This window comes from Saccostrea echinata, unplaced genomic scaffold (genome assembly GCF_033153115.1).
Source record: "Saccostrea echinata isolate AGI-Se365-2 ecotype Australia unplaced genomic scaffold, CSIRO_AGI_Sech_v1 ptg000054l, whole genome shotgun sequence".
In the NCBI taxonomy this organism is placed as follows: Eukaryota; Metazoa; Mollusca; class Bivalvia; order Ostreida; family Ostreidae; genus Saccostrea; species Saccostrea echinata.
Genome location: NW_026889803.1, coordinates 5947481 through 5971444, shown reverse-complemented (window position 1 = coordinate 5971444; position 23964 = coordinate 5947481). Strand labels below are relative to the sequence as shown.

At 33.2% G+C, this 23964-nt stretch overlaps 1 protein-coding gene across 1 annotated transcript; it reads right to left on the bottom strand.

The window, feature by feature from the left end:
• Positions 1-1763: 1763 nt before the first annotated feature.
• LOC133172403 (telomere repeats-binding bouquet formation protein 1-like) lies at positions 1764-23804 on the bottom strand. The gene is made up of 18 exons (XM_061307279.1): positions 23777-23804; positions 23543-23653; positions 22000-22128; positions 21652-21780; positions 20914-20974; positions 20548-20690; positions 19997-20122; positions 18559-18708; positions 15216-15347; positions 13826-13954; positions 12738-12786; positions 9402-9729; positions 8639-9152; positions 8210-8419; positions 8039-8101; positions 7049-7287; positions 4867-5088; positions 1764-2026 (listed from the first exon to the last, which is right to left on the bottom strand). Exons 1-18 carry the CDS (start codon positions 23802-23804, stop codon positions 1835-1837), a joined length of 2955 nt encoding a protein of 984 aa, XP_061163263.1. The 3' UTR covers positions 1764-1834.
• Positions 23805-23964: the final 160 nt, after the last annotated feature.

Here is a 23964-nt window from a genome sequence, read left to right as displayed (position 1 = left end):
CTTTGACAGCTGCTGTGTGTTGCTCGATTTTCATGTCGACCGAGCATGTTTTTCGGTCCATCAAACAACAAAAAAATCATAGGTTAAAATATGACTGAGGCATACTGAACCAAATAAATCGACTGCAACTCATTAATTCGGAAATCAATTGAGGAAATCCACTACTCAGCCAGGAAGAATAACTTAAAATTCAATACTATTTTATTTTATAAGTCTCGAAATGAAGCTTGAAATTGAAATGTTTTCATGCAACAATTCTCATTTAATTCATCTCAAGATGATTCAAGGTTCTTTGAAGTCTTATAAACTGTGCTGTTAAAAATTGACATTTGTACCCCATAAAAGTACAAAAATCAATACATTTTAGAGAAGTCAAAATTCCTTTAATCTAACCTTAGATACCGATGCTTTTAAGCATGATATGATTTTGTATTAGAAAACTAGCTCAAGATTTTTTGCACTATACGTTATATAAGAATTGATGTAAATAAAAGAACTAAAAAACATGCAATTTTCTCTGAATGCCTGGACACCAATATTTTTTTCTAAAATATATTTGTTGATAATTCGCAATTAGAACATGCATAGCTTGTGCTTTCATTCGCATTTCCTGAAATATATTTGAGTTTTGATAATTTTCCCTATATAATATGATTAACTATGATTACTTCTGAAGAAATATCATGGGTAAATGTTCATTGCTTTGTGAATTTAAAGACATTTTTGTGGGCATTTGTAATTTTTTAATTTCTTAACTGCTGATACCTTAACGTTCTAAAGATACTTCGCTCTCCTGATCATTCAGAAGTTTCATAGGAAGGAGAACTACATAACCGCTGAATCTACACAATCTTCATCACTAATGAGCGACATTAAACGCTTTGAGAAGATCTTGCCAACTCTCGATATAACAATCCATTTCTTTTTACAGCATTTTTCTAGTGATTTTTTTAGTTACACCATTGATAACTCTGAAAATTCCAAGGGGAGGGGTGAATCAGAATAAATTTATTAGATTTTAACGTTCATGAATTAACTTTTTATTAATATTATTAGTTACAAAGATTACCTGACCTTTTTTTTTCTTTTGAATAGTATTCCCAAATTTTGGATAAGGTTAAATCCTCCCCTTATAGGCCCGTAGCGACGGTTTTAAAGGGGGGGGGGGGCAACCTTTAAAAAAAATCTGCCTAAAAAAACAAAAACAAACAAAAAACCAAAAACAAGAAAAAGAAACTAAAAAAAAAAAACGTGAACTGTCCACCAAACTCCAAAATCCTATTCTGTAGGGTGTATCAAAATCCTGCAATTTGCCAGTGCTTGACCTTACGACATCAAAAAAAGAGGGAACCAGCATCTAAATGAAGATTTACTATAAAGTCATAACAACCCCACCCCCCGCGTTCTACGGGCCTGCCTTGTGCAACTTCATGCTTTGTCGATCTGAACGTCTGTAATGTTGTTTGGTTAATAAACACTTTCGTTTCCCGGGTATATACAATGTACAATTTGCCACTGATTGTAAACTAACATTCCAGTATGTGATCCTTCAAATGACTGGAGTCATCTGCCATGTAATTTTAAAAATTAAAACAACTGGTCAATAAATATTTTTTCATAACTTTTCTAAAGATAAAAAAATTAAATATATTTCTGCATTTTTTTATTTTACAACATATAGATAACGTTGTTCAATAAAATAAATAACAACATGTAAATAAATAGTTTGTGTGACACAAAGACAATACATATAAATGTCCAAATTGTAGTCACCAATACTATACCTACATTTATTGCTGGTAAGCAGTAAAAGATGGAGTAATTGCAATAGAGGTTATGCATTTAAAGTTCTCCATTTGTTTCGTAAGTCCTCTGTTGTTCTAAAACTTGCAAATTTGTAGGATTGAAGGATGGTCTTCCAACTGTACCCAAATTGTTTGACACCTTTTAGAAGCCTTCTTTCTTCACACATTGAAAATGGAAATTTCCTTAAACTCCCTTTGTTCTTTGAAAATTCTTTCGATTTCTGAAAATCATAATATTTAATGTATTTTTGGTGCAGCTGATTCAATTATACTATAATTGAAATGTCAAATATTGCTCAAACTTTCTACCATTTATTCATGTTCCTAAATTTTGTTATAAAACAGAAACAACTGGCCCATAGGCCACAGTGCTCACCCGAGTCATTTTGGCCCTGTTGTTCTTCATCAGCAGATTTTTTTTTTTAGATTTCCCTCTTTAATTTCTTTAAAATTGTGGACCAAAAACTACCCCATAAGGGGCTATGATTTAATCAAAGTTCAATCCAAACAAGACTGGGATGCTTCAATATCAATATATTAACATGGGTTTGCTATTCTGGAAGAGATTTTTTCCCTGCATACATACTTTATGTAGAATTTTTTAGCCCAACCTTAATCCATGGGTTCATATAATTTGAAAAAAAAGAACTGGTTTCTCTGCTAAATACATGTACTCAAAAGAAAAGAAAAAGATTTTAAACTGAATTAATGTATTTTCACTATAAAATTAATAGAGCCCTATCTTAATTCCTTAACTCCACGCTCACCCTTGCTCATATCTATGAACTAAGTTTGTGTGCAAAATATACAGGGAGAGAGAGGAAGATTTTTAAAGAATTTATTCATTTTCATTATATGGTCTATACAGCACTCTAACACCAGAACCCCTGAACCTGGAGCCAATAATTTCACAATATTGGTTAAGGACTCAATGCTTATTACAATCATGACAACAGTTTGTCTGCTAGATGTCCAGGAGTAAAGAAGATTTTAAAAGATTGCATTAATTTTGATGGTTTTAGCCCTTAGGCTCAAGGGGGCAGGGACCATGAAATTCGCAATTTTTGTTCCCCTTCACCCATACATGCTAATGTGCCAAAATTAATTTAAATTGGTACAGTGGTTCAAGAGAAGAAGCTGAAAATGTTCAAATGTTATTGCATGATATACATCCCATGAAGACGGCTGAAAAGATAGCAATAGGTTACCCGAGTGTTTCATCTTTTCTGGCCCAGTGGATCTTGAGAAGATTTTTTAACAACAAACCCAAATTCCATGAATCCTTGATAATCTCCCCTTGAAAGAGTACAAGGCTTTTCATTTGAACAAACTTGAGTCCCCTTCGCCCAAGGAAGCTTTGTGGCAAATTTGTTTAAAATTGAACCTAGTGGTTCTGATGAAGTCAAAAATGTGAAAAGTTTACAACACCACATACAATGGACAAATTTCAATCAGATACATGTAAGCTCATTCACCGGAGTTCGCGTACTATCAATTTCACTGAAATTTTCAGTAAATAAAAAAAGTATGTAACACCTATAATAATAACATCCTTGTGTTATACACCCTTTTGTTATTAATATAGGTGTTACATACTTTTTTTTTTTATTTTACTGAAAGTTTTAGTAAAATTGATGGGTACGCGAACTCCTGTGGCTCATTTGAGTCTCAATTTGGCTCAGGTGAACTAAAAATACATCATTTTTAATAGAATGAAGACAGTCTCGAAACTTTCAAATCATCCCTCATATAAATGACAGTTATCCTCAAGAAGAAAACTTCTGAACTTATTGTGCAAGACATACTTTAGATAATATATTGCTAGAACAAGTCCCTTGATAAAGATTAAGGCTACAAAAGGTAAATATGGGTTAACTTAGTTTGTGGTTCATAAAGGATTAGGTAAACTCATAAACTTATAGTGGGTTAACTTAAGACAGATTCAATTGTGGCATCATCATTATATTACAATAAAGTCATGTGGTGGAGTTCACTACTGTAACAATAAAAATTGTCATTTGGACACAAGATGGATTAAATATTGTTAGGGAGAGGACTAAAATAGGCTTTCCCTAGCTGCTGCCAAATCCCATTCACTTTTTGTGAATAAAATTACATGTATGTATTAAAATATATATTGTAAACTAAGCTGCTTAAGGTCAGACGACATGATCCTCAATAATTTTTTCCAAGAATTTGTCATTGAAGTATTGCTACTTTAATAAGTTTCCTCACAAAAAATTAAGGTACCTTACCAGGTATTTGTGCAAGATAACAGAGAATGTTATTTACTAAATAATCCTTTTTGGAGATCTCTAACATTGCCCATATCACAATTTTTTGGTGTCTTTATCTACTTAGACATTTTGAAAACAGTGTAAATCACAAAATAATGATAATTATGATAAATTATTGTATATTATGAAGAGGTACAAAACAGATATTTGAGCAACGTGTCATCAGACCTTAAGGTTTATCTGGTGTAACTTAACCAGGATGTATAGTCCTTCATTTTTTCTATAAACAATGTACATAAAGAATGTTGTGAAATTTTACTGTGGTAATGAAATAAAATATACCAGTAATACTAAAATGTGCTAAAACTTTAAACTCTAGCTAGATCACAAATTTCAAAGGTCTTTCAGAGTCCTGGAGAGGTGTTCAGGATTGTATTAAGAATGCACTAGCTGGGATGACCATTTTGTGTGATAGATAGTGGAAGAGCTACAACAATTCTGATTAAAGGTTGTACAAGGTTACTCAATTGCAGTCTCAGTGCAAGGCATGTTCATTATAAGTGACATTGTAGTGGGAATGTACCAGCTATTATTATACAGAATGTGACTCAAGCACAGGAAAATATCCTTAAAATGTATAAAACATGGAGACCCCCCCCCCCCCCCATTTCCAACATATTAAGATGGAGCAGTGTCATGATTGCCTTAATTAGTACAGGAAGGTTTTTTTTTCTAATTTTTCCACATTTCCTTCACAATAAAATAGATTTTGGAGGTCATGGAAAGCTTTGCAGAGTCTTAATCCAGTGTGAAGGGAACCTTACTGATACTCTTTTGAATTTTTCCATTAAATCCACTGCAGTCCTGGAAGGATGAAATTTGTACGTTGCAAGAATTTGTCCCCAAAATTTTCCTATCTTGTCTACTCCTTCGAGCAAGTTATTGACTTCTTCTGCACTGTAAGGCACCCTGTGTCTTCTTTTTCTTACCGGCTTTAGAGTCTGTACAATACTGTTCCTGCTCTCGATTGTATCTGGAGCTGACACCTATCAACAAAACAAAATGAAATCTGACAAGCAAGTCCAGGTAAAACTAGAAGCATTGTGAGCAGTGAACTCACAAAAATATATACCCACACTCCAATATGAGTAAAATGGTAAAGTCCAATTTTTACTATGAGAAAGCTTAAATATCTGTCCCATCGAAACATAAGTAGGAGGTACACAATGGCAATATATAATCAGGGGATGACAAATCCCATTGCCCGACGCCTGGGACTAGTGAATTTTAAGGGTGGGCAAGTGAAATTTTATCAACCACTTGCCTGTGGACAAGTGACTTTAAATAATTGAATCCATATGTAAGTCATAGAAATAAAGCTAGACACAGGGGCTTGCATGATCTACTCAGTATTTGTCTTCCTATTTTTCAAACTATATATAAATATATACAGTATTACTTTATGGTCTTGATGGTGGGGCAAGCAAATATTCATGTAGGGCAGATGAATTTTGACCATGCACTTGCCCTTGGACAAGTGCCTAAAAATCTATTTGTCAGCCCCTGATATAATAAAGATTCTGTGAAAATTTCATTAAATTTTAATCAGTGGTACAGGAGTTGCAGATAAGAAATAGGTACCCCCAATAATATAGAAAGAATGGTAGTGTCCTGTTTTGCTATTGGAAACATAAAAAATATGTGTCCAATGAAAAAGTAAATTAGGAAAGGAACAATGGCACTATGTAATAAAGATTCTGTGAAAGTATTGTTATGTTTTATTCAGTGGTATAGGAGGAGTTGTGGATAAGAGATATAGTGGATACCCCCTATATTATGGAAAGAGTGGCAGTGTCAATGTTTGGCTATGGGAAACCTGAAATATGTGTCCAATCAAAAAGTAAAATATAGTAAAGATTCTGTGAAAGTCTCATTCAGTGGTCTATAAGGAGTTGTGGATAAGAGATGGGCACTCCAAAGCGTAAAGGAAGGACGGATGGACAGACACACCCATCACTATACCCCATCCTATCCCATCCCCCAGCCCACCCCATTTTACAAGTGGGAAGTATAATAATCAAGAGATCCATGGATCATGGTGGTCATCTGAGTATCCTATTTTCATAAACCACTAATATTTTTATATACATGTTGTTCTCTTACAAATTTATGGCAAAAAAAATTGCAATTTTTTTTTATCACAATATATTTCAGAAGTTTTTGGTGTTACTGAGTTATAACCCCTCAAAATTCATTTTTTTTTCCTATCAGTGACCTTCTCATGTTCAAATGACCTTCAATTCTTCTAAGATTACCAAATTCCTCTAATACCATTTGCAGGAAGGTTGGGTTTATCAATTTAATACAATTGTTTATACAATACCAGGTTAATAATTCAATGCTTTTTGGAAAGTAAAAGGTAAGTCTTTCCATTATTATTTTACATCATGATAGTTCAATTTTAGGGCTTACAACAGAAGGAAAACATTTTGCTAGATGTCTGGAAGAAGGAATTTCAAAGACATATATAAATACACATTTCCAAACAAGATCAACTTAGAACAACCACAAAGCCCGAAACCCCAACCCTGAACTTCAAAAACTATGTGTAAATTAGTGTAATCATGTCAACAGTTTGTCTACTACATAAAAAATTTGTAAAAAATATAATGCATTTTTAATGCGTGATCAACTTAGCCCAATCCTATGGCCTGAATCATTGGCCAACAGGTCATGAATTTCAGTTTCGGTAGAAAGCTTCCTCCTCACTCACTTACAACAATTATGCAAAATGTTTCTGCCTGATAGATTTTATAAAACATGATGCATTTTCCCCCACCCTCCCCCTCATACTCAAAGCCTAAATCCAGTGCGTGAACCCTAGATCCTGTCAGTGTGCTCATTAATTTCATAATTTTGGTAGAGGCTCTTTCATCTTAATTGTAACCAAATATATAACTGACAATTCTGTGATTATCTCCAAGTCTCTAATTAATACTGAAGTACCTCTGCCTCAGATTCACTGCTGAAATCATAGGATGGTTTCTCATTTGTTGGATGATCCTGTTTATTATAACTGTAGATTGGTCTTTCTCTCTGTTGCTGTTTGACTTTCTGTATATAACTTCTCTCAATATTCCGTACCTGGCGGTGAACCTGACAGGTGTATGGATTAGTCTCTAGTACAATGTTGAGTGTTCTGCTGTTCAGCAGTGTATCATCACTGCAATCAGTTCCAGTACACCCTGGAAGTTATATCATATTCTTTGTTTAGGCAAGAGACTCAAGGGCCTTAACAGTCAACTGAGTATCAGTATGTGCCAACTTCTTTCAAACAAGTTTTGGTTTTCTTCCTATATGAGCCTAATTAATAGCCCCATCCAGCCTCACAGGCCATGTTCTGAACAATGTTGAAAACAATCTTGAAACTACACTACATGTGTCTACAATAAGCTTTACATATATCTGATTATCTGTAGACTTGCAGTTATGAAAAATAAATTTGAAGACTGTCCATTGCAACAATACATATCTCATACCTATCACGACTTGACCATGGTTGAACAGATTTTAGTCCACAAAATATGTATTGAAGCTTGAACATATTGTTTTTAAATTCTTAGTTTAGTAGTTCTAGAAAGAGTTCTAAAGTAATTCAACTCTATTTTCTTTCTTACTTATATCTGTTTGAAAAGGGGCTAGACCCTTCACATGAACAAATTTATAAATTTCCCCAAACCAAAGATGATTTGAGGCAAGTTTAGCTAAATTGGTGTTTCTTGAGAACATATGTCAAAGATGTACAAAAGTTTATGGATATATGTCTCTGTGAAAAATGATAACAAGCTGATCACACCATATTCAAATGATCTTAAAACAAGATGTGAGGTGAAATATAACACCCACTGGCATTTTCCTGAGTTGAAAACTTCTACTTGAAATTAAATTCATGCACAATGTATACCTTCATTAGTATGATTTATTTCACTCACTAACCTATGCAACTCATCTTTAATCTGGAATTTTTGGAGTGTAGTATTTGTCTACTACAATCAGTTCCTGCAAGTAAAAAAGTTTTTAATTTTTAACCTTTATAATTGCAATACAGATTGAAGTACCGGGTACCTCAGAATGTAAAGTATTACAAAAAATATGCTCTGATGTTACCTGATGTTTTGTCTTGCTTTAAACTAGATAATGTACTTCTGACTGATTTGACACTACATGTAGGTGTTGTAAGAAAGTTTCTACTACAGTTGCTTGTATTTCTCTGAGAGTACTGGTACTCGGGTGTTTTATATGCCTGCTGATTTGATCTTTCAACTGGAAACACAGAAATCTGTCTCACAGGTGTTGCCTGAGGGTTCATTCTTCCATCTAAGGATATATCAATTACAGATTATTTCTCAACAACTTCAAATATATGAGATAATATAAGATGTTAGTTAAAGTACATGTGTATTCATAACACATTTTTGATTTACTCAGGTAGGGCAACATGGAGAATTAGAAATACATTTGTATTGCATTATCAGTAAACATTCATCATGATGTTATACCTAAAACACACTGTAAGATTTGACACTGATTTTATACCTTTATGATCTGCAGCTCCAGATAAAAGTTTACAGTCAAACTCTGACTGGATATCAGAGAATCCAGCATCACTCTCTACAAAACTTGTATCACCTTGAGCCTCAGGAAAACAGAGAGGTTCAGATTGAACCTGTCTAAAGCACCTAGCTTGCGTTTTTGGTGGGGGGCATGTTGGAACTTTGAAAATCCCTTCGCTCAATGGAATTTTCCCATCAACTGTAGTACATTTAGTTTCTTTACCATCAGTCATTTTGGTTAGGTCCACATCATAACTTTTTGTAGAAGAGTTTGATGATAATGATCTAGTATTTGAAACATGAATTTTGGAAGTACAACCAGAATTCCTATGTTCTGTGTCATCATTATGGTAATTGTGGGTTCCTGGTTCTGCTTCCAATGCTGTACATGTGCATGCTTCATGAACTTGCTCCTTTCTTTCAAATACCAACTTTTGTTTGTCTGGTTCACATGCAATGTGGTTCCTTATAGTCTGGTCAGAGTTCTTTAATCTTTCCTGTGAAAGTGTTACAAACTATTTATTGAAATAAAAATAACCACTTCTTCCATTTAAAGATTAATATATGTTACCTTTCGAACAGCAGAGAAACCTTTCTCAACTTATTATCACAAAACATGGTATAGGACACTGTATTCAACTAGAACTGTCCTAATAGGATTTCTACCCCTTGAGGACACTCCCTATAAATACATTGAAAATGGTTACATGAAATATTTATTGTCTATTCATGCTTGTGAATGTTACCTTTTGAAGCTCAGAAATCAAATGTTTTTCAAAAGGAGTTAAGCTGAGCTGCTGCTTCCAATCATCTGATATTTGAAATGCACTTGAATTATTGTTCGCATCTTTGCATACACTGTTGCCAAGATAAAGAAGATTAGGATTCTGAAATGTCAGTGTTGGTTGGGTATAAACAAAATCTTGAGTTGATGGACATTCATCAAAGTTTTTGTTATATTGGGCTGTGTGGATTATTGTAGGAAGATGTCCACCAAGCTCCTTCTCTTTTTCTATGGATTTCAGATGATTTGCTAATTCATTTACTGTTTTCAGTATATTTTCTCCTATACTTCTGTAAAAATGAAAAAAAAAAATCATGAATAAAAAAATGCATTATAAAACTGACAATTTTTCAAATAAAAGTTTTCTTGCTGGACTTCTTTTTTAAGCTATAAAAACAATCAGATATCAGCATTAAATATTTGTTCAATTGATAAATGGGTTTCAGGTGTTAAGGCCTAAGAAAAGCAAGAAATGTTTGAGAAACATATACATCCCCAACCCTCATGTGGCACTGTTAAAAATACCACTTTAAACTTGGAATGTCTGTATGATAGGGAAAAAAATTAGTTATCTACTAATCTGGGGCAAACAAACCTGGTAATACTGAGTTCGATCTCTGTGACTATCAGGCCTCAATATAATTAGGGGTAGGTTACCGTTACTTCTAAAAGAGTACCATTTGACAAAAAGCAAGCGATTCTCAATATACTGAGCTGACAGTATTTTTCTATGTTGTTTGATCCTTGACCATTGACCTAGTAACCTCATAATCAATAGGCATCATCTAATACTTAAGGGAAACCAATGTACCAAGTCTCATGTCTGCCAAGCAAAGGGTTTTCAAAATATTGAGTAGTTAATATCTACCTTTGTCCAGTTTGACCTTGATCTTTGACCTTGTAACCTCAAAATTAATATAGGTCATTAACTTTTTTAAGGGGAACCAATGTACAATGTATTAAGATTAATGTCTATCAAGCAAAAGGTATTCAAGACATTGAATGGACATTTGCCTATGTCGAGAGTAATTTGACCCTTGACTTTTGACCTTGAGATTTCAAAATCAATAGGATGCTCATATACTCCTCAGGGAGACCTGTGTACCAAGTTTGGTGTCCATCAAGCAAAGGGTTCTGAAGTTATTGAGTGATCATTTGGTGTACCAACTGACAGGTGCAAAGCAATATGGCCCCTTTTTTCAAGGGGGCATAAATGTTTACCTGACCAACCCTAAATCTATGCACTCACCCAAATGCTTCTTTTTGACATACAATTCAGAAATTGCATCCCCATACCTTTTCCTTACATTTTATACCTACTATGTTCCCTACAACTTAGCAAGAGCTGTGGGGTAGATGGAAAAGAAGGATTATGCAGCAAGAAAAATTGAACTTCACAAGTGGGCAAATGTGAAAATGAAAATAAAAATAAAATCCTACCTACCCAACTCATTTTTCTTTAGAATGTAATAGTAAAATAACATATTTTTTTCTAAGGCCTAAACCCGACATTCATGTGGTATAAGAGAAAGGTCAACTGATTTCATATCCCTTCCCTTTTTTTTTCTTTTGAACACTTACACCTTTGATAAACATCATAAAATGAAAGTTTGGACCAGGTAAAACCCAAGTCATATTTCCAAAGAGGACCAGTCAAAGTGTTCTGAAGTAAAATAAGATTCTTCAGGTGACAGTCAGCAGTTCAGGAGCTATTGTCTTGCCTGCATGATTTTGACCTCCTTTTTCATTAGTCGACCAATTTTGTGTCCATAGGGCCCAGTTATAATTTTTTTTCTGCGTTGGTGGCCAATTTCTTCAGTTGAAGCAATATGGGATAGATCGCCCAACCATCAATCATTGTCCAACCATCCACAGTTTGTTAAGTCGGTTGGTCAACATTTAGGTATTGGTTTTCTAAACATCTGCCAATGATGAAAATTAAACTGTGGCTTAGCGCTCAATGTTGGAATGATGATTGGCTGGCTTATAAATATTTAAACTTTTAAATCATCAGTGTTCCTATGAATTAATGTGACTGCTCTGTGTCTTCTAATACCAGTGTCGGCCATGTTTTTCAGCCGACAAGAAAAATTTGGTCATCCGATCATCGGCTTAAATGTGGCATAGATATAAGACTTACAGTTACTTGATAATAAACCTGCTCTAAAACAAACTTGATCTTTAAAATATGCAGACACTGTAGGTCAGTCACATGCAGCATATGAAGGATGTCTGGTAATATGGATTCCTCGATACATCACCCTTGTGAGATTTTTGTTCTTTTAAGAAAGAGCTTAAATTTACTTGATGATGGATCTCTATAACTTGAACCTATTCAATCATCTGAAAATGTAGGTCAGATCGAGCATCTGAAACGTGTCTGGTGATATGCATCCCTAGATGCATCATCCATGAATTTGGTCTAACATGGTAGGGATAATTAATAAATTAATGGGGAATGGACCTGCTCCAAAAAATTTAACCTGGCCGCAGGACCATAAACTGAGAACTAAGAAAGTCAAAATTTCAAATTAGTATATTTTTGAAATAATTTCTAAAATGGAACAAAAATTTTAACATATTTTTACTAGAATATTTATCAAACATGAAACTTCTTGAAGATATTTGTTAAATAAAGATTAAGAAATTGAAATCTAAATTTCAGATATTAATTTTGACTTAAGTCTACTCTCAGTTGATGGTCTTGGCCGGAGCCTTGTCTATCTTCAACAGAATTATCAATAAGACTTGCTCCTAAAATTAAACTTGGATGGCCAATTTTTGTGGGGTTTGAGAAAAAAATATTGATTTGAGGGAATTTGATTTATTGGCTGATGAAGAAATATAAAACATTAGTTTAAAATTCCAACATTTTATAGAAGACATGAATTAGTTCATTTCTTCATACAACAGAAACAAGGACCCCCCTCCACCCCCCACCCCCCACCGTAAAAAATTTGTGATTTCACAGTAAGCTCTGACATTTCCATTTGGTCAAGAGGAGCTAAAGAATTTCCTTTCATATTTTGTTAATGATATTGCAAGTTGTTACTAGCTTCTCTGCATTTACCATTCTAGTTTGCCTTTTCAATCAGTTTTTGGTACATCTTCCTCACACGATCTATTTTTCTTATGGTTAATTATGTTAGAAATTGAATTAGGTGTTTCCCTTGATATACCTTCCTTGCTTTCCATTACATCAGAGTTGTAACATGGGTATTACCAGTAGTTTAAATATGACCTACTTTAAGCATTACAAAATATTAATTTTATAAGTTTGATAAACTCTTACACTTACTTTTTGTTCGTTATTTCTTGATTCCATTCCTCTTCATCTGAATTGGTGTCTAAAAGGAAACCAAAAAAAATTTTTAGTGGTGACAATAGTTATGAGATGTATGTACAGGATGAATACCTCCAGGGGCATATGGTAGAGGCCACAGAGCCTTAACAGTCTCCTGATTATCTGTTATGAGGCATGTCATCTAATCTTTTTTCTTATCTACTTCTTTGTAAAGCTTAAAGTTAACATATCCATATCCAACCGAAAGGTCCATAATATGAACAATTTTGAATTCACAATTAATTGATACAGATATTGTAGAAAAAAGTTTAACAACTTGTAGCTTGACTGCTCTTCAGAAATTCTCTCTTTTTAAGAAAAAATTTCCTCCTACCTATTATTAGTCACAGTTTGTTAAAACCATTATCTAAAGTGCCTACATAAAGCCACAAAACAGATCTGAAGTCTCGAACAGAAAAATAAAACACTGCTTATAATCACATAAAGTTTTGTTACAAAGCCGGGGGTAATCTTCTCTTCTTCAACTGTATGTCAATTAATTTAGCCCTACCCTAAATTCACTGTTACCAATGGACAGGAATTTTACATATTTGGTGAAGTCATTGCCCAGTATAACCTAAACCATATATATACATGTAGGAATGCTTGCTAACTGTTTAGGATTGACTGTGCAAAAAACCTCAAAAGATAAATTACATTTTTAAGAAGTAGAGAAATTTTGCTTGGAATGCACAAACGTGTACTTTCTTCAAGAATTCTTTTTTAACACAAAATACATGCACGTATGTACGATAATATAAAATATGACCCAAGGGAACTGATGATGCACTAAAAGGGATTACACTTTGAATTACAGAAAATACAGAAGGAAAACAATTTAAAGTGGATTTTTTAAAGACACAATTCTAAAAAAAAAACTGTCAAATTAAGATGCATAAGGGCTAATCCTCATGTATTTAATTTTATTAAGAAAATGGCTTCTTGGGGAAAGCTTGACTAAGGGCCACAGTAAGGGCTCAATGTTGGATGTTAATTGTTAAAATCATTAAATGTATAAGAAACAATGATATACTTGTAAATACCTTTCTGGACAGTAACCTGCAACACATATTTTATTGCCTTCGTCAGTTCTTCATTTTCACATGTAGTTAAAATATGAATTAAGTCCTGGAGACCATTTTTAGCTTCAAGGAAAAGACTTCTATTTGATACTGAAAAAGAAGTAAATTATAAGATTGGGCCAACTTGTGTATTTTGCAAAACTAATTAGCTAGTGACTTCATGAAGTATTCTAAGAAGTGGTAGCAATCACAATATATAGCATAGGCAATCATAGATTACAGAGCTCACCTCAACACCCTAGATGCAATATGCAATTTTGGTCTGGGAGAGCTTGCAGTTACTTGGGAATGGAATCTAAAAACTTAAAACTAGTCACTCATCCAGAAAATGTAAGTCAAACCCAGCATCTGAAGCAAGTTTGGTCTATCTAGGGCTTGAAGTTACAATGGAATAAGTCTGCTCCAAAAACTTTGACCTGGTCAGTCATCTGGAAAATGTAAGTCAAATCCAGCATTTCTTAGTAATGGACCTGCTCCAAAAACTTTAACCTAATCACTCAGGGAAATGTAGATCAAATCCTGCATCTGAAGTCACTCTGGTAGTCTGCATCCCTTTGATGCATCATCCATGCAAGTTTGGTTCAGGTAGGTCTTATAGTCTCTTGATAATGGACCTGCTCCAAGAACTTTAACCTACTGGGTAGTCACTCATTTGGAAAAAGTAGCTAGGTCAAATCCCACATCCAAAGTAACTCTGGTAGTGTGCATCAATAAATGTATTATCAATGCAAAGTTGGTTAGCATATACATATATGGGCCTAATAGTAGTAACCTTAGAATGAAACTGCTCTGAAAACTTTGCCCGGAAAATGTATGTCAGATCCAGCATCAGAAGCATCTCCACTAGTTTTGCATCCTTAGATGTATCATTCATGCAAGTTTGGTCAATGTACTGTTACAAGTACTTCAGAATGAACCTACTCCAAAAACATAAAACTTGGTAACTCATCTGGAAAATGTAGGTCAGATCCAGCATCAAAAGCAAGCCTGGTAGTGTGCATCCCTAGATGTATCATCCATGCATATTTGGTCAATGTAGGGCGTACTCTTAACTGGAAACGAGACCTGCTCCAAAAACTTTAACCTGCTCCAAAACATTAATCAGGTCATTCTTTAGCCAAAATTGCAGCATCTTAAACCTTGACTGGTGCAATGAAACATACTAAATGCATCGTCCATGCATCTCTGATTAATATAGGACATAGAAGTATATTTGAAAAGAAATCTGCTTCAAAACTCTAACCTGGGAGGCCGACACTGACGCTTTGGGTATTATATAAGCTCCCCCCAACTTCACTGAGGTGGGTTCAAAAATGCAAGTGTTTGTTTAGAAATATGCATTTTTATTTACCTGAGTGTTCAATTGCATGACCTAGAGTTATAGTCACTTTAATTCTTTCTCCAATACCCAATTTTTCATTATGTATGACACCTGCTAAAATTTGAATGACTCCTGCTTGTCCTAGCTCTTTTGCACTTTCTTCTACAGAAACAAATTCAAAAATATTACTTAAACAAATACACAAAAAGATATATATACATGTGTGTATATAGATATATATGTATATATATGTAGTATCTATATAATATCTATATATGTAGATATTATACTTTCATGTAAATTAGTTGAATCTGATTTGTTGAGAAACACTTGTTAAAAAACACTATTACCCGCTCAATGATGAAGCCACGCCCTCCAGCATAGCAACAGTCAACATAGCTTGACAACGGGTGATATTCCAAAAAATATTGCCTGCGCAGAATTTATGTGCACAAGACTCACTGTTATTTGTATTTGTAGAAAACATTCAGCATAATATAACAGGGTTGTCCCTAAGACCCGGGGGCCGGGGAATTTCCCCGCCTATAATGACGAACCCCCGGTTATTCTGTTATTCCCCCTCAAAACTATGTTAGGGATGGAACCCAAAATCCCCTTCTACTTTTTATATATTCCCTGCTTTTTCAATACTTAGGGACAACCCTGTATATTAAATATTGCATGTAGTTGAGTGTAACATTAAAAATTTTCACCCCTCGAAACTCATTGTCAACCTCGGCTGCGTCTTGGTTGACAAAGGTTTTCTTGGGGTGAAAATTTTCAATGTTACACTCAACTACATGCAATATTTATGCAATATTATGGGCAGTATATCAAAGTAACATTGATGAAAAATAAATTTATGGCTAAATATGCAGATCAATTAAGGTTTTTTTTCCTTTCTTCTTTCCTTTTTTTTAGGGGGGGGGGGGGGGTGGTATGTAGCTGAAAGGCAGGTATATAATTTGTTCATTGACAAAAATGCTTGCATTCCATTATACCAATCCATTTTTAAATATTAAATGCAGGCAAATCTTCCTGTTCAGAAATTTTCTTCCCTTTTTTAAGTGAAAATATTTTCATCGCATAGCTTAAATTACTATGGCACGCCAAATTCACAAAAATGAGCTAATCATAGTTTCACAGTTGATAAACTAGGGTTATCGACTGTAAACTATAGTTTACAGACCGTAAACTATAGTTAATGATGATAATCTATATTTCACATATGTAAACTATAGTTTACACGATAATCTATGTTTCACAAGCGTAAACTATAATTAACACGGAAAACAATCATTTGCTACTGCAAAATATAGTTTATCTGATAAATATAGTTTCACGATTTGTAAACTATGATTTACAACTCTAAACTATACTTAACAAATGTAAATTATAGTTTAGCCTTTGTAAAGTATACTTTACAGACATACGAAGCGCCAAATTCACAAAAATGCGATAAACATAGTTTTACACTTGAGAAACACAGTTTAGGAACAGAATCTCTTATTTTGTATCGGAGATGCACAATTTTCTGTGAAACTAGATTTTACGACTCTAAACCATAGTTTACGATCAAAACTATAGTTAACAATATTTTTTTTTTGTAAATTATAGATCGGCTAATCCTAGTTACAGCATTATAAGATTTTGCTATGTAACGACAATTGTTGTTAAATATAATGCATGTATATTTCTTGTTGGCGTTATAAGTAAATGTTCTATTATTTTAAAGCAAATCTAGTTGGAAATAAAAAGAAAAATGACTGGAAAATTATTGATTAAAATTTTATTTTTTTGATTTAAAAGAGAAAAATAGAGACCGAAATGCGTGATCTGTCATTAATGAAATACATGTATATCTTATATTCATCTGTAAATAAAGACATAACACAGTACATGTAACATTGCAGGCGCGGAATTTATTTTTCAACAACCGAATTTTCTTCATACATAAATAAAAGTGGCCTTTCAAGGAACAAACACAACAAATATTTGGGACTTCTCTCTCATTCTCTCTCTCTTAAATTCAAAGGAGGACGTTGAAACCCCCACAACCCTATCTATATCCACCACTGCATTTCCTCTCTTTCAGTTTCTTTGTTTTGGTGATGAGATGTGGCGGGAAGATGCTTGGCACATTGTAAAACGCGCTTCACCCTCCTCTGCTTGAGCAAAAATCTTGTAATATTCTGTCTTTTAAAAAATTAAACTTTTATCATATTTCTAAAAATTTCCCCATAGGAAATGTATATATACATGACATTTTAAAATAAATACAATTAATCCTGTTTAAGGACATACGCAACGTACCTTACCTACTGATAATTTTTCAAGATATTCTTAATTTAAGATTATAGAGCCATCAGATGTTCGTAGACAAAAAATCAGCATGCATTACCAGGGGTTTTGAAAAGATATTTATTAATGAAAATTCTTATATAATTCAAAGAAAAATATACAAAAATTACTAAACATATATTCTAGATGTTTTGTTCATTCAAACTTGTTTTAGAGGAAGTGTACAGCAGCATATATAGACATTAAAATGTAGCACACAGTTCCTTTAAGCATTGGAACTCTTCAACTCCAGGGAAAAAGACAATAAAGTTCAAACTACGTTGCGTGTGTCCTTAAATAGAGAAAGTAATATTGATTATATATAACTCGGTCTTTGCTTTAGATAATGCCCAACACGTGTCCTTAATATTCTCCGCACTGATAAAACCTATACCTCATTATTGCTTCTCGCGATTGGTGACGCGAAATTTCGAATTGAAAACTATCGTTAACAGTTAACAGGTGTTTAGATACATAAACTATATTTAACAACTCTTAACTATAGTTTACGAGTGTGAATTATAGTTTATTACGATAAACTATGATTGGCAAATGTGAATCATAGTTTAGCTCTCAAAACTATAGTTTACGATCGATAAGTATAGTTTACGTCTGTTAAATATAGTTTGTGAGTATAAATGACAGTTAACTATAGTTTACAACCGAAATCTATGGTTAACTTGAATGTAAAACATAGTTTATCTGATAAATATAGTTTCACGATTTGTGAAACTATGATTAACAACTCTTAACTATAGTTCACGATTGTAAATTATAGTTTACAGATGTGAATCTATGTTTATCAACAAAATCTATTGTTAACGTTTAATTACAGACAGATAAACTTAGATTAGCATTCGTAAACTATAGTTAACAACCGTTAAATATAGTTTTACAGATGAAAACTATAGTTAACGAATCGTTTACTATAGTTTACGGTTTGTAAACTATAATTTACAGTCGATAAACCTAGTTTATCAACTGTGAAACTAAGTTTCGCTAATTTTTGTGAAATTGGCGTGCCATAAATTACCATTATCAGCAATGCAGGAATCTATGGTAGTGATAATCTGAATAACATCCTTTAATAGTTCTGGATCATTTGAATGATAATACTGATCCTGTAGCTCTAGGCACAAAACATCAAGTCCCCCACATCTGCGTACTTGATCCTGGTTGGACCCTTGAAAATATTTTTAAAAAATTTGCAGTGAATATGGCCAGGGCATAGAGTGTTTGTCATGTCCATCTTCAACTCATCTTTCCATCCTTCTCTCTTTTAATCTGTCACACTTTTCATGGGGTTAGCTCAGTTTCAAAGAAAGATACAAGATACAAACTTCATACACTGATACATATTGGTGAGAGCTATTCAACTGTCATAATTTTTTACCGACATTCCAAAACTCATACACTGATATATATTAATAAAAACAACTCAAATTTGTCAAGATTTTGTGACTTTGACCATCCCCACAACCTTTACCCCACTTTTTCTCAATTCATGTTTAGCTCAGTTTCAAAGAAATTTTTTAAGATATTTTTTTATTAAAACTTATATTGATCAGAACTATTCAATTATGTTAAAAATTTTCTTACCTTGACCTTCCCTATGACCTTAAATAACTCTTCATGATACATGTGTATATTTATCAATTTCATACACTGATACATTGAAGAGAACAACTTTGTCAATATTTTCTTTGACCTTCCCTTTGATCTTGGTTTCATTTTTTTTTCAAGATATTTTAAATCAAACTTTATAAAAAGATACATATTGGTAAGAACTACCTGCCCAATGACCTTGACCTTGCTTTTCTCCTAAACTCATCCATTGATATATATTGATGAGAACTATTCCACTTTACAAAATTTTCTGGCCTTGACCTTCCCTGTGACCTTGACTCGTTTTTTCAAGATATTTTGATCAAACTTTACAAAACAAAAATATTGGCAAAAAGAATTCAACTGTGTTATGATTTTCTGATTTTTTCTGACTTTAACCATCCCTATGACTTTGAAATTCTTTGAATTCTTCAAATTGTTTTAAGTTCAGTTTAAAAGAAACTATTAGAAGATACACTGTATATTTCATCAAAAATCATGCATAACTACATAGTATTGATAGGAACTAGTAAATAAAATAGGAAAAAAAATCAGTGCAAGAATCGGGAACACATAAAACTGCTATGGAGCTTAGGACCAGTTGCATTAACGTAAGCATTCCCTGCTATGCTTGCATTACCCGCAGATCTGATCAATTTCATATTGTATGTTGATAAAATTCAAATAAATATTGATTACAAATAAAAAAGGATGTGGTGTCATTGTTTATGATACGATTTTGAAGAAAAAAAACTAAAATCTTAAGTTGCTCACAAGTACAAGTCTTTTTAATCTCACCTTTGTCAAAGACTTTTACATTAATTAATTACAAAGTAGAAGAAGAAATACAGTAATTTGACACTCACTATTGTTAGACACAATGAATCCAAGAAGGAACATCAAAGGTCTTGTCAGAGAAGGAATCCCTCTATTCTGCTTAAGAAGTTTAAAAATGAATGGAACTTGCAAACCACATGCTTTCTGGTTTTCCTCTGAAGATAAAAATGTATGAAATTTAAAATATGTGAGACCAATTAATTTTTCACTATAATCAATCAATATTGAACTACTTAAGTAAATATCCTATCAAAACTGTTCGGTGTTTTTTCCTGTTTACTTTTTTTATTATATCTTTATGTGTCACCAGCAAATCAGAACACTTTCTGTTTGTTTGCATACCTTAGCATCTTAAATTAATTACGATAGCTTTTTAATTAGGCAAGCACATGCCAAAGACGTCATTAAATTCAAATCAGTAATGTGAAAATTCATGCGTTTTTCACAATAGAAAATTTCAAATAGTGGCCCAAGATGGACAAAACTGAAATATCTCTGTACTATTGCCATGTACTAAAGAGCAAACATAAAAATGCTAGATTAATATCTCACAATGTTACTGCTATGTATGTATATTTACCATTCTGTGGATTGTTGATACTGACACATAATGCGTTGACCACACTGGTCCACAATTCTATGCTAGTAGGTCCTGAATCATCAAACCAATCAAAACCAGTCTCATCTCTGCCTTCAGCTCTCATATCTTTTGGCAATGCTTTACTACAAATATCCAAAGCAAAACTCAAAATTTAGGATTCTTAGGTTGAAATACCTATTCTCTGACACAATCAACTCTGAATTTTTTTTCTTTTGAGTTATTCTAAACCAATTAAAATTTTATATATTAACAAGCAGATGTAATAAAAATTGGTATGCAATAAATAGTTGCCCAAGGTCACTTCAGAATCTGCAACATACAGAAAAGATATCTTTTTACATGTACCATAATAAATCCATTAGAGTAGAAAGGCACTGACTTTGTTTCACCAAGACTTGGCCTTCCCCTGAAATATATATATATGAAATGTATTTACAACAATTCAATCTCAAGAGTAACAATGTCTTCGTATCATATTGCTGTTACAATGAAATGAGCCAGAAATGAAACTCAGTATTGCCCATCATGATTTTAAAGCATATTAGAAAATTTTCAACCTATTTTTTCCCCTTATGTTTATATGTTACAATGAATTTAAACTTATTTGCCCTTAACCAAACTGTTAACTGGAAAAGCTGTTAAGTTTTTTTCCTTCCTCAAAAAGGCTTTTTAAAGTTGGAAAACAATTTCCCATCACTCGGGTGGATTATAAATTTGTAAATCCTTATAAATATCACAAGGGATAAAAATTTAATGTAAATCTGAAATTTTCTGAGATTTTTTTTTTTTCATTTAATAAAAAAACCCTGATATTTTCCTAACCAGTAGCAAAATTATGCCCCCCCCCCCAAATCAATCTGCAGGTGTACTAGTCAGAAATGGCAAATTAAGTGTAAGAAGACTAAGACATTTCTAAATTTGCCTCTGTAAAATGTCATAAAGAAGCATCTGAAGAATTCCATGCAGAATCAGCTGAAAAGTCATGCAAGTGTTTTACAAGAAAAAGTTGTATATCAATATTTTAACAATCTTATAATTATGATTTAATCAAAATTTAAATGTGCAATATAATTTTAAACTTACCATTATTTGCCACAAGATTTATGAGAAAGAATGTTGCTGTTTGCTTTAATTTGGCAGTAGAACCTCTTGACAATATTGTCTGAATGAATTTGAAAACAGTGCTGGAAGTAACTGATTTCTGACAAAAAACTGAAAGGAAGGTTCAAAATATTTCATGAATATTAGAACTACATGTAATGTTTAATAACCAATTATTAACTGAAATATTTTGGTACCTATTATTCTGATATACAATTTTTGGAAGAAAAATGGTGAATTCAACAGAGTTAAAAATTATGATTATTATTATAATCATACAAGAATAAAATTCTTTCATTCTTTTGAAAATTAATGCAAGATCAGATTTACCATTTCTTTCAATTGCACAGCCAAGACAAAAGAATGCTCTTTCCTGAACTTCAGGATTTTCTATGGATGTGAGAAGATCTATGAGGAATGTAAGACCCCCAATGTCTTTAAAATATTCTTTGATAAAATCTGAAAAAAATTAACATTTATCTTAAATTTCAAATCTTGTGAACATCCTTGTGAACATTTACTTTTACAATATACTGTACTAGCAAACAAATAAGTATTTATAGTATACACTGTAATTCACAAATTAAAGTAGAGGCACTGTATGTGAGCACTGAACTCGCAAAATGATACACCCCGCTCCAACATCAGTATAATGGCAAAGTCCATATTTTGCTATGAGAAAGCTCAAATATCTGTCCAGTCAAAATGTAAAAAGGATGTGCACATGCAATGACACTATGTAATAAGGATTCTGTGAAAGTTTCATTAGATTTTAATCAGTGGTATAGGGAGAGTAGCAAATAAGAGATGGGTACCCCCAATTCTATAGAAAGAATGGCAGTGTCATGTTTTGCTATGGGAAACTCCAGAAATGTGTCAAAAAGTAAAATAAGAGGTGCACAATTGTATTATGATTGTAATTAAGATTCTGTGAATGTCTAAAATTTTATTCAGTGGTATAGGAGGAGCTGCAGATAAGACATGGGTCCCCAAAGTGTAATGGACAGACAGATGGAGGACAGACAAACAGCTAGATGGACAGACAGATGCTCATACAGACGGAGGAACACCCCATCACTATATACTCCCCTTTTCAAGTGGGGGTATAAAAAAGCTAAAAAAATTTTTTTTTACATGTATGCTATACAAAAAGCTTTTGGACATCATTCACCAAGAAAAAACATCTTTAATTACTTGATGTAGGTATTATTTTTTTTTCAGACCTTAGGAGGGAATGATCACTATAATTCCTAGGGGAGGGGATCCAAAGTTTAGTTTGACATTTGTTTACTTTGTTAATCAATACATGTGACCTTGAAATTTGAAAGGAGCCTGCTGGATCTTTTTTGTACTTTAGGCACTTTTATTTCATTAAACCTTCATTGACAAAATCATGGGCTGACTTTACATCCTTGCACTCATTATTCAAACCCATGTCAAAAGGCATGCATATAGAAAACACATATCAAAATTAAAGGATTTTCCATAATTAAGCCAATTAATCCTTGTTGGGTTGGGGTGGGGTGGGGTGGGGAGTCTAGACCAACCTTCTTAAAAGATTTTCATTTTTATCAATTTTTATATACACTATCCAAGTAAACCTAAGAATGATTCTGGACCTTCTAGAAATAAGTTGAGAGGAATTTGCATATGAGGGAGGAACATGCAAATGAAGGAAGGAGGTTATTTTGTATAACATGCAATAAGACTGATCCAAACCCCCACCCCCTTCCATTACAAACAAGAGCATTTTTTGTCTTTATTTTTCTTTTCTTTTTGAGTTAGTTGAGTACCAGCTCCCACTACTGGAAAAGTCTCTAGATCCGATTCCGGCTTTGTTTTCCAGTGCAGAATAGATTGGGTGTATACTTACCACAAGCACTGAAAATCGAAGAAAGTGTTAGAAGGGCCTGTTTTACTGCAGTAGGATTGTTGACTTGGCATTTCAAACAGTCTAGCAGTAACTTCACATCAGTTCTGACTTCTGTGAAACAAATCATAGATGATCACTCACAAAATCAATAAAGCTAAATGATAAAATAATAAATAAATAAAATCCGTGATGAAACAACAAAGAAGCATTTCACTTGAATTGTACAATACTTGCCGTTTTCGTGACGCCCTTCGTCCATCATATTCTTCGTCTGGAAAATGCAGTGGGGGAAAAAAATTACGCATTAGTTTGAATAAGATTAATGAAAAAGAAACCTCGTTATGAAAAGTTATTAAATATAATGAGTATGGAGAGGCAGAAAATATGTTAGCGTTAAAGAGTGGCAATATTCACATAAATCT